This window comes from Misgurnus anguillicaudatus, chromosome 5 (assembly GCF_027580225.2).
Source record: "Misgurnus anguillicaudatus chromosome 5, ASM2758022v2, whole genome shotgun sequence".
Taxonomy (NCBI): domain Eukaryota; kingdom Metazoa; phylum Chordata; class Actinopteri; order Cypriniformes; family Cobitidae; genus Misgurnus; species Misgurnus anguillicaudatus.
The window spans coordinates 33,043,163-33,056,082 of NC_073341.2; the positions used below are offsets into that span (position 1 = coordinate 33,043,163).

The 12,920-nt window shown below is 38.3% G+C and overlaps 1 protein-coding gene across 1 annotated transcript in view; it reads left to right on the forward strand.

Moving 5' to 3' along the window:
- The window catches only part of qsox1 (quiescin Q6 sulfhydryl oxidase 1), a 42,235-nt gene extending 37,758 nt beyond the window's left edge, over positions 1–4,477 (forward strand). The window contains exon 12 of the mRNA XM_055167833.2: positions 2,811–4,477. Coding sequence (XP_055023808.2) covers positions 2,811–3,673 — 863 coding nt within the window. The 3' untranslated portion in view covers positions 3,674–4,477. The remainder of the gene's footprint in view (positions 1–2,810) is intronic.
- The last annotated feature ends 8,443 nt before the right edge of the window (positions 4,478–12,920 follow it).

Below are 12,920 nucleotides of genomic sequence, written 5' to 3' on the forward strand. Positions count from 1 at the left end.
ATGGGAGTGCTGTTACACTGTGGGTGTGCATTATTTTCAAATAATTCAAAGGACTGTAGTCAATTATTCTGTTTATACCACGGTAACCACAAACATTGCTTGCTGGCTATTTTAAGACTTTTGACGCCCATGGAAAATTTTTCAGTTAATCAGAATAAAGCATTCAACAGCCCCATGGTATAAGAAATAATTAATAACGGGCCGTTGAATTATTCAAACATAATCCACACCCAAAGTGATAATATAGCACAATGCAATGTGTACATACCCAAAGAACATTTCTCAACCAGAATAAAACATTTAAAAGTAAGGAATAGGTAGTTATGCGGTATGACGCTTATACCACGGTTACCAAACATATTGCTCTGGTGCCTATTTTTAAGACATTTTAAAGGTTAGGTGTGCGGTTATTGAAAAATAATTAACACCCATGGAACATTTCTCAACCAATCAGAATAAAACATTCAACAGCCCGTGGTATAAGTAAGGAATAATTGACGTTGACATTGAATTATAAGAAAATAATGCACACCCAAGGTTGTTACCGCGGGTGTGCATTATTTTCGAATAATTCAAAGGCCCAGAGTCAATTATTCCGCTTATATCATGGTTACCAAAAATATAGCTCTGGTGCTTATTTTTAAGACATTTTAAAGGGATAGTTCGGCCAAAAACGATATTAAACCCATGATTTACTCACCCCCAAGCTGTCCGAGTTGCATATGTCCATCGTTTTTCAGACAAACACATTTTCGGATATTTTAGAAAATATTTTAGATATTTCTGTTCATTAAATGTAATGTTGCGGGGTCCAGCAATAGTCCACGACCTTCAAGTCCAAAAAAGTGCGTCCATCCTTCACAAATTAAATCCAAACGGCTCCAGGATGATAAACAAAGGTCTTCTGTGGGTAATCCGTGCGGTGTTGTTGTAGAAATATCCATATTTAAAATGTTATTAACTTTATAAACTAGCTTCCGGTAGCGCCGCCATCTTAGACTCAGGAGAGAGGATTAGCGTAGTGTACGCACTTTTCTTAGTGACGTATGACAAATTCGGAGGGCGGGGGCACAGAGCAGCAGCAGAGAAACCGCTGTATGCTGCGTAAGCTCTCATCCTGAATGCGCATCACTCCAAAATGGCGGCGCTACCGGAAGCTAGTTTATAAAGTTAATAACATTTTAAATATGGATATTTCTACAACAACACCGCACGGATTACCCACAGAAGACCTTTGTTTATCATCCTGGAGCCGTTTGGATTTAATTTGTGAAGGATGGACGCACTTTTTTGGACTTGAAGGTCGTGGACTATTGCTGGACCCCGTAACATTACATTTAATGAACAGAAATATCTAAAATATTTTCTAAAATATCCGAAAATGTGTTTGTCTGAAAAACGATGGACATATGCAACTCGGACAGCTTGGGGGTGAGTAAATCATGGGTTTAATATCGTTTTTGGCCGAACTATCCCTTTAAAGGTTAGGTGTGCGATTGAAAAATAATCAACACCCATGGAACATTTCTCAACCAATCAGAATAAAGCATTCAACAGCCCCGTGGTATAATTGAAAGTAATGCACACCCGCAGTGTAAGTATTCACTCTCCGATCGCGTCATGCCGCATTACCACCTTGGATGTGCATCATTTTTGAATAATTCAATGACCCGTCGTTAATTATTCCTTACATAATTTATTAGCTATAATTAAAAATATATATTATTTGGGGTGTGCATCAAAATTTGTACAAATAGTATGATGGTCTGCCATTCCGACTTTGTCATCCGTCTTCCTTTTTCCCCACCACTCATCTTTTGAAAATACCAAGGAAAGGATTAGCCTACATGTTTGTTTTGTGTTCATCCAGTTGAGCCTTAGACATTCCTGTAATCCCCCGTTTCTCTATACGCAGCGGGCCGGCCCACCCTTCAGCACTCGCATTCACTCACGTTCACCTCGACTGTCCAGCGTGACAGCTCCGTCTCTATTTACGCACATGAATATTAATGCGCTCTCCTTGCAGGCTTTTGTATCTGTGTGAACAGGGCTACAGCTAAAGTCACCCCTGCGCCAAACGGCTCCGTGATTAAAAGTAAAATCGTCCACGGCACGGCATCACCTCACGCCCGGATACGAGCGCTGTCACTGCGCGACGTGCGAAGACCTCCGGGTTCCTGTAGACACGTAGTAAAATTGATGTATCTCTTATGTAAAGTGCGGTATGCAGAGTACGTCCACACATGCATATATACATCAGATTAATCTGCGTAAGAGATGGGGGGTGTAAACTCACCAACGCCGCCACTGCTTGTAGCATCCCACGACATCCGCCACGAGCAATTTATTAGCAGATGCCTCAGTCTGTGTGCTGCTTGAAAAGGGGGGGAGCAAAACATCTGAAGAGGGAAAAGATAGTAATTCATTAGAGGGAAAGCTGAGGCCCAGAGGTGCCTGCTCTCATATTCAATTTGAAGATGGTGGTATGTTCATAGGGGGTGTGAAGTGAAGGTTGGTTGCGCTTGTATCCGAGGAACTTGTCCACTTTAACCTCATCTATTATCTTCATGATCCTCCCACCGGGAGAGCCCACAGGTCTATTGATCATGTCACACACTCTCACTAACATTTACATCCGTGCATATATATATGCATGAGTTATGTCACCCACACAAACAAGATTTAGGTTGTATGGTTAAAATCATTTTGGGAGATTTAAAAAGTACAAAAAGTTTTTGACAGGTTAGAGTACTTAGGAAGAAGATCTAGCACTTCGTTGTTAAATTATTCATTGTTTTTATTTCACACAGGAGACCTTAGCGAAGACCCGCATTTCCCCAAGATTCAGTGGCCACCACCGGAGTTGTGTCCCACCTGTCACAGTGTGAAATGGACCGGCGAGCACAACTGGAACAGAGAGGAGGTGTCCGCATTCCTCAAAAACTACTTTTCCTCATCTCGCATCTTGCCGGACTACCTGCAAGACGAGACCCAAGCTCTCATCCAGCAGAGAAACAAACTTACAGCCGCTCGGATGGAGAAAGAAGTGGGTCGCGGTCCGGGGAGGAAAGCTCGAGAGATCCATCCTTCTTCTCTGACTGAAGCACCTCAGGGAGAGGAAACGGATGATGAAGAAGAAGAGGAAGAGCCCGCCCTGGAGGAACAGGCCGGTGAGCAGTACCCTGCGGGTTTGGAGGGAATGGAGGACACGACTCCTATACAGGCACCTTGGGAGAAGCCGCAATCCCCGCGCAAGCCGAGATTTGTGGGCCTGAAGCTACGGGAGACCCCGGAGGACATAGTAGACCTGGACTCCTTTGTTGGCCAACACTATAAAGCTAAAGCTCTTCGCGCCGCATCCATGTCAACCGTGGTGCGGCAGAGGAGTCTCCAAAAGCAGAACGATGTGGATGACGTCCAGTTTGAGAGAGGCTGGAGGGTGAAGCGGGATCTGGGAGGCCGGGAAGAAAACCTCGGAATTGGGGTCGGGATAGAACCGTACCCCAGATCCCAAAGCAAGCGTTGGATGTCTGTGTTTAGTGTGGGATTCTCCAGATTGGATGTGAGCTTGTGTGTCCTGCTGTATCTTCTGTCCACTGTCTGTCTGCTAGGCATGTATCTATATTTTAAACTGAGGATTAAACAGCGACGTGCTAAGGTGTCTCTGCCTTAGGTGTCACACAGCCTAACTTGAACTTTTAATGATATCAGGAATAAGCAAATCTAACTGGGGCCGTTACGGGGATTGACAGCTTTGCCTTCAAAGGAAGGTGCAGGAATCATGAGCTGTCAAAGTACTGTTTTTTAATTTTATTGTAATTGTCATGATGAACACCTTTGCTCAACTAAGGCACATTTTATACTTGTCAAATAAGGACTGCACTCATCCATACCTTTAGATTTCTTCTCCTGTGAGTTTCTTTCTTAGAAGCACCTGATAAAGAAAAATGTATGATCATCATTGATTTCCATTTTGTTTATTTTACACAAAATATGACCACTCATCAAAGAGAAAAATTACATTTTGGAGCCAAACCAGACGACTCCGGGCCTGAGCTGCACCGGATCCGCTGACTTCGGCCTGGATCCGGTACAGATCTGGCCCAGAGTCGTCTGCCATCTGGGAATGCAGCTAGCGTTTTTTTTTTTAGATCATTTTATCGCAAACTAACTAGTTTATAAGTCATCTAAAAGTAAGATTTTTTTTATATAGAAGTCAGTCGACTATGGCTGCGGTCTTTCCAAAAAGTTTTTTCAGTGTTTGTAATCACCCATGATGTCACTGTCCATTCATTGTGCCTTTTATCATAATATATTTTAAGAGATGAACTTCTATTGCAAAGCAACTCTTTGCAAAAAGGAACTAAATACACCAAAAATGTAAGTTTTTCAAAAACGTATGCAAGAACTAAATGTGTTCTTTCTTAAGCCGTGTGATTTGTTGGGTAAAATGCAATTAAAATTATTTTTGCTCAAATCTTTCTTGTGTCCTTCCTTGTTTTAACTCCAGGTGTTCTGGCGTGGTATCAGGTATGTATTTTCTGTTTTCATTTACAATATGCTTTTGGCAGATGCTTTTATCCAAAGCGAACTAACAGTGCATCCAAACTATAAATTTTATCAGTATGTGTGGGATGCGAAAAAATGCATTGAGAAGCTACGGTAGTGCCACAGGACAAACACGTCGTCTAAGACAATCAGTGGCGGCCGGTGACTTCTTTTTTCGAGGGCGCATGATGCGAAGTTCGTCACAACATGTATGTAGTCCATCATGTGTATGGTTCTTAATTTCAAAATGTGTGTTCGGTGCGTCGAGTGAACCTATGTGCATCACGTGCCTTGTCAAAATAAGTGCCTGCTGCAGACGCGTCTAAAGGGTTTATGATTAAAGAGACGCTCGCGTTTGCCAGATACTCACATAATCTCATGCGTAATCAGAGTTTACTGTTAAGGGAGTGTCTTGCGTGTATTTTGTGAACGTGAGCATCTCTTTTATCCTAAATGGTTTTATTTTGACAAAACGTAATGCACATGGTTCACATGACACTCCGAACACATATTTTGAATTTACGCCCCTCGGAAGGGCAGTCACAAGCCACCACTGGAGACAACGTAGTGACGAAATGTGCTCTGTAAGGCAGTTTGTCCGTTCAGGGCTACTGTAGAAACATGACAGCGACTTCCATGTAAGGGGACCTGTGGTGTATGTGGATAAAAATGGCTTATTCTAAGGTAATAAAAACAATACAGTTCATTGTGTAAGGAAGCATTTCTGTCAAGAGATCCTCCTAAAAGTTACACAATGCACCTTTAAATGTGCTTGCCATTTTAAATACGTAATGTAAAACATTATAAATGGAAAGCAACTGTAAATGTGATATAATGTGTGGTAATTTGTGGATGGATGTTTGGCTGTTACATTAACTCTGTGTGCTTTTCTATTGGCAGATCTTTCCTCATCTTAGCATCGTTCACGGTATCAGTGTCGTCAGTGCGTGTTTGTCTTAATGAATAGATCATGGTTTGCGTTTAAGGGTGTCAGGGGTGAGGAGTGCATAGAAAAGGGGTGAGCAGACCTAGGGTGGAAGAACAAGCCTGTTGCCATCTGGACTGTTTTGCTAGCTAAATCCTAACAATTTCATTGGGATTATAGCAAGTGAGTAATCCTGCTTTCCTTTGGGTCTCCCAGAGATTATCACGGGGATTAGCCCCCACCCGATAATAAACTTTATTAAAACGCAATCGGCTTTCAAGGCCTCTTCCCTCACACACTTGGATGTTGGCTGTGCCCGGGAGGGGGTTGTCACCCCAGAGGGAGAGGATCTGAGGAGGAACTCCGAAAGACATGGGTTTGAAGTGTTCCAGATTATAGGCTCAGATGAAGGACACCATCGCTTGATCTTGAGCTATAGGGTTTCGTGGAAATCCAAGCTCCGCCCCTTTGTCCCACATCTCTGTCTGCTTGTTGCATTTTTCTTTAGCTGTCATTCTTGTTTACTGCATCGTTTTTCAATATTTGTGTTCTTACCTCAACTTAGACAAATTAACGCATACCTATCTTTTTCAATGCGTGCAATTAATCTTTGTACAGCGCCTCATGAATGTGTTAGCATTTAGCCTAGCCCCATTCATTCATATGGCTCCAAACAGGGATGAATTTAAAGCTAACAAACACTTCCATGTTTTCTCTATTTAAAGACTGTTACATGAGTAGTTACACGAGTAAGTATAGTGGCACAAAATAAAACTTTTTTGTTTGGAGCCATAGGAATGAATGGGGCTAGCCTAATGCTAACGCGTTCACGAAGCGCTCTACAAAGATTAAAAGTGCACGCATTGAAAGAAGAGGTATGTATTTATTCATCTAAGTTGAGGTAAGAACATAGTAAAATATTAAAAAACTGTGGTGTTTCCCTTTAATGTAAAATGAACGCAGAGTGACATAATTGGCTGACTCACTCAAGCTATACCTTCCTATGGTTGAAACCAGAGAAAACGTACCTTCTATCCAGTTTTGATAGTGCCTTTGTGTACAAATCAGAGTGTATAAACATAAGGAGACCTAATGTCTCTTTAGTTCCTGGTTGGATTTTAGTCAGGGACCTGTCTGTGTGCTACGAGAACAATGGAACAATAGAGACATCTCCACCCCCAACCAAAAGCAGCAGAAAGCAAGGGTAAAACATCACCTTGCGGCACTGCTGTTGCGTTCCATAAATTAGACAATGCTGGGTTTTATTGCTGAGGCCCTCCAACATGTACTTTGCGTGTTTATGGGCTCACATACTGGTATTAAAATGCTGGACAGGTTTGATTCCTCAGCTGTCATACCACTTTGATTTTAATAATAGAATAAAGCTTCTGCCACAGGTGTGTGCGTGTGTGTACGAACTGAGAGTGAATTAATTTGGTGAAGAGATGGAAAGGGTTAATATATGCTCATATGTAAGTTAATTTATGCAGTGACCTTCTGGATGTTATGTTTAGCCCTAATGCAGGAGCCAAACAGGTCAAATTCATCTGATTTTACTACCACAATTCCCCTTTCTTCCACAATACACATTTTATGGATGTAACTCGCGTTCCCTGCTTAAGTAGGCCTACTCTTGGTCCAAACTGACATATTTCGTCAGGTGAAAGTTTTCTCAAACCCTAATACATTTTTTTTTTGCATTTACATTTTTAAGTATGATCAACTTGGAAGTCATTTCAATTTTTTTTTATCTTGACCACTGTAAAAAATTGCTGTAATTATGCACACTGTAAAAAAATTCCATAGAAATTATGGTGTTATTGCAGCTATGTTATTTACTGGCAACATTTTGTTCAAAGTTAAATGAGCATTAAACATTTACAAGTATTTGTCTTTACAGAGTAAAACTAAAAACACAGCATCAAGCAAAACATTCTGGGAAACAAAATCTGAAGTAAAAAACAGAAAAAGGTTGATGATGATTTCTGGTTCCCAGAATGCTTTGCATGACGCTGTTATTGTATAGTTTTATTCTGTAAAGATAAAGACTTGTTAATATTTAAAATTTATTCAACTTTGAACAAACTCTTGCCAATAACATAAATTTAATCTACGGTAAGTTACCGGCACCCCGCTGCAATAACATTGTAATTTCTACAGACTTTTTTTACAGTGAGCTGGTTGCAGTAACTTACTGTAGAAGATAAAGACTGAAAATGTTTCATGTTCATGTAACTTTGAACAAACTGGTGCCATTAAATAACATAAATGTAAAATCTACAGTAAGTTACTGGCAGCTAGTAGCCAGTAAAACCCAGTAATACTGTAATTTCTACAGAATTATTTTACAGTGTAGTAATGAGTTGCTGTAACTTAAATAAGTTTATATTAATAAAATAATGTTTTGGTTACAGCAACTCAACCAAGTTGGTTATACTTAAAAATGTCAATGCAATTTTTTTACAGTGCTGATGTTGATATGTCTACAGTTTGCTAACTCTTTAGCCATGTAATATTTCAGGGGAGGTTTTACTTTTTAGGCTATTTCCAGTGGTTTATGCTGTATTGTACACTGTAAAAAAATCCGTAGAAATTGCAGCTGTGTTGCCGGTGATTTACCGTGGATTTAAATTTGTGTTTTTTACTGGCAACATTTTGTTCAAAGTTGAGTGAACATTAAACATTTACAGGTCTTTGTCTTTACAGAGTAAAACTAAAAAAACAGCATCAAGCAAAACATTCTGGGAAACAAAATCTGAAGCAAAAAACAGAAAAAGGTTGATGATGGTTTCTGGTTCCCAGAATGCTTTGCATGAGCCTGTTACTGTATAGTTTTATTCTGTAAAGATAAGGACTTGTTAATTTTTTAAAATGTGTTTAACTTTGAACAAACTCTTGCCAGTGAATAACATAGATGTAGGTCTACGGTAAATTACCGGCAACCCATAACATTGTCATTTCTACAGAATTTTTTTACAGGGTTAAAAATGACCCAATGCTGGGTTGTTTTAACCCATCTGTTGGGTTACTATAATCCATGGTTGCATAACAACAACCCAACATTTGGTTATTTTTAATATTTCCCCATATGGGTCAAAAATAAGAGTGTATGGTTTGCATTTTATTATGTAAAATAAACACAATATGAAACAATCCCCAAAAGTGCTTCTATAATAGAATATAAATTTTCTTTTATTTTTACCATCAAATACAAATTACTTTTATCTGCATTTTAATAAAAATGTAAAAATCTATAAATTCCCAAATGCTATGCACATAAATTCCATGAAATTAGATTTTTATATAAGCCTCCTAATCTGGTTGAAAAGGTTTTATTTCTGTATTAAATATAAAAGAGATTATTATTATTTACATTTAAAATAATTCATTTAAAAGTATTATATTTTGATTAAGTAAATTTTACTCCAAAGATATTTTTGTAAATACAGAATATCAGATGTATTTCTGAGCGCATCTTTTTGGCATCTTTAAATGTTGCAGTACTGTATCTGACCTCAGTTCAGTGTTTACTCTAGTAAAACTGTAGGGTAAAGGTAATTTGAGATTAGCATGAGATCAACTTTTAACTTGCCATTCTTCTCGCAGGCCAGGCAAGATGATGTTAAAAGATGAGTTTGGATGGATTCCCAAGATTGTCCATCAACATGCGTTAATGAAGCAGAATGAACAGAGTTGTCAGCAAACAGTGGAAATGTAATCACTGTGGAGATACTTTAAAGATGTTCATCAGTGTCCCTTAAACATTTACAAATGCCCCTTTCGTGTACTCTAATCTGTCTTAGACGACAAGGCACCTTAAGATTTTGTAAATCAGATTTAGATTATTATTTTGTGATTAAAAACTACACCATATAATTATAAACACAATGTCCATTCATATTAAATAAAAAACAAAGGCCGCATGGTGTACATTAATATCATTCAGTACTGATCGAATTACACGAGCACTTAAATGTAAAGCGTGACATTTTCTTAAAGTGAATAACACAATAAAAACAGCATGCAATGCATACGATCTAAAGCATTATGTCACACGAGCCCTCTCAAATACACGTAAAGGTATCGATTACTAAACCAAGTAAAAACATTAATGGGGGACAGGGATCCTTCATTGTTTAATGGTAAGCCTAAGGTGAAGCAACGTCGCCTTTAATTGAATTTCTAACCTAAACAGGATCTACCCCGTTAGCCAATTATAATGTATTAGACTGCATGAACACTTAAACCTCTCCATCCACTGAACAACAGCCGGTCACTACTGTTGTTTGGTTTTGAAGGGCCATTGTTCACCTTAATCTACACGAAACCTGTAAAAAACGATAGCTGTGGTGGTGTAGCACAATCTTTGCAGTCTAAGGGGAAAACAAAACACATACTGATACTGATATAAACTGAAGCAGTGTGTTGTATGTCTCTAAAAAAATTGACTTTTGGAAAAGGAAAATGTTATATAAAACAGTCGCTCACTATTTTATTCCTTTAAACAATGCTAAATGTCGTACTTCAACTAATTAGGTAAATGGACAAGAGCTGTCAGGAGACAATAACTATTCCCTAATACAATTTGCCCCCAAGTGCAATTTAATTTTCTCTCTTGCCCTCTCTTGAGGTTTCTTCCTTTGCAGGGAAAAAGAGGTTTTGACATTGATGTTCCAGCCCGAAGCTTTATTTACTCTCTGCGAGGAGTGGGAAATACCAGACAGATAGACAGGTAAAATGTTTACTTGTTTATGAAATGAAAATTATAGATAACTCCGCTTGCTGCGTCCTGCGCGCGCTATTGCGCTGTCCAGCCTGCGCGGTGCTGAAATGTGCATGCGACTCGTGCGCGGTCTCGTGAGCTGGTCGGTAGGTTTGCATGATGTCTGTTCTGCTTGAAGCTCGTGTGTGTTGCGACATAATGTACAGCACACATTGTTTTGAACGAGAAAATATACTTTGTACTATAACACAATTCGTGTTCTGTACAATTAATGTGTTGTTTATGCGCCCATGTGGATTTTAAAAATGATCTGTTTATATGTTATTATATGTTATTAAGTTTTTACACACACACATATGTTTATCGTCTGTTTGTAATTTAACCCATTGTTGGGTCAAGGCTCTTAATGCAACCATTTCTTTTTACTTTTTCATATCACCTTTATTTTAAGAGTGCAATATTTTTTAATACCCATGTTGTAATGTTTGATTTGTCCAAATATAAGCCCCCTCACTGCGGAGGTTCAGGGGTTCAAAGTTGATATATTAATGATCGCGTCCACAGGCCCTGGGTTTTTACCGATATGATGGATCAGCAACTCTCTGGTGTCAGAATGCGCATACCGTGAAATACTGACAGTAATTAGAGGTGGCCAGGTCACAAAAGTCTCACCCTTCAACTGAATTATAGTGCACAGGTCTCTTATTGTTCGGACAGGTGCCCATTAGTGCATTTTATGGTGGCTTATTTATTTAAACTAACTATGATTTTTGAGTCACTGAATTAACAAAAATAACTTAAACGCCCTCAGTTTACGCGGATTAATTTATTTAATCGTGTCGCAAAGCATGGGTGCTTTAGGAGCATTTGCTCTCTGTTCTGTTTAAGCAAGACTAAATTCTCATTGTTCACTTGACCATCAGCGTAATTGAATAATCTGCATAATGACTCCTCGCCATAATCAAAATGAAAATCAAAAGTGTGGCCCCAGAATAAATCCCAGGTCCACAACTGGTGCAATAAAAGCGAATCTGGTAGACCTGAAGCTCAAATGGAGGAGCATTGCGTTAGCTCATGGGTTTGATCCCAATGGAAGTTGAGGGATACCCAGTTAATACCTAATAAAAATGTATATGTTGAAGTCGCTTTGGATAACAGTGACTGCCAGATGCATAAATGTAAATGTAAGCTGGTGGGCGGTTGTGCTTTCCACCTTTAACAAAATTACATTGAAGCCATTACGCAAGACTGTGGAGGGCTCGCTTGTTCTAAACTCAAGATAATCTGACTTTGATGACATCCACATCTTATTTACACATCTAACGTTGCTATCCATAATTTCCAATGTTTAAATACATTTTACACAGGTAAGATAAGAAGCCTATTTACGCATGCGTTTATGTTTTTTTCTTTATGAAAGTTAATGATCAACATACAATAAAGTCCTTATGTGAACAATATTTAACAATATAGAGTAATATTTTCCTTTTATTTATTGTTATTTTATAACAATGTATTTTTTAATAAAATAATGGTAATAATAATACAGTGTATCGTATAATTTGTGTGGTTTATATAGAAATATTTACATGAAATATTTTTTAATTTATGCATGTTTGTTGATTTTCTTTGAAACTGTCAACCAGCAACAACTCAATGTTCTCCATACTATTTAAGACAAAGATTTGAAGCTCTAAGGAGGAGTGTGACGTTTAACACAATTAAAAGCGTAATAGACATCCACGAATAGAATAGAATAGAATAGAATAGAATAGAATAGAATAGAATAGAATAGAATAGAATAGAATAGAATAGAATAGAATAGAATAGATCTGAGGTACATGCGTGACATTATGTGATTCTATTAGAAAATAAGTATAAAAACATGAGACATTTTGAATTAACAAGTAATTACGTTTTCAAAATGCATGTAATTCATTCTTTGAAGTTTTTTTAGTATTCAAGTTTTTAAATATTGTTATTTAGACAATGCAATTTCAAATGTGTGTTTGCATATTTATTTTTGTAAATATGACATTACATACAGATATCACCAATTTCAGTGTGTTTTTCCGCATCATAGGGCCTCGCATGCTACACATAACCTATAAATTATTGTTAAGTTACGCTATTATAAATTAGGCTATATAATAAAAATTGCAGGAATTATTAATCAAATATTTTTGTATGGATTCAGACGAGATGATGGTGGTAGTGGCGATGTGAAGACTGACTGTTGCTTTGTGAAGCTTCTTTTATTTAACCTGTGACTGAGTCAGACCTTGCGCGCGCACGCGGCGGCGCATTATGGTTATCTTGAAGAGAATTGGAAGTGAAAATTGAGTTCATCTCGCTTGAACTCCGCTCCCTCCTGAGGGAGAAAAAGCTCGAATGAAATGAGTCCTGTCAGGATCGACTGTGTCGAGACTGCTAATAAACAAAGTAAGAGCTCACTCGTGTTCGTATTTCTAGCAGCCGTACTCTCAAATTAGGCCTTGCTGGACAACAGCGGGTCGTTTGTCAATTTCAACAACTAATTTGTCAATTTCAAAATGTTTACCAATGATGTCTTGGTTTATGAGGGAATGCCCAAAACCCAAAGCAATATATCTATTCGAGGTAGCTACCGCAAAAATATTGACAACATATCAAAGCTACGACAAATTGTTCAGGCTATAGTTTGGGTTTAGAAAAATTTTGTTGTTTTTTACTCTGTGCTTAAAG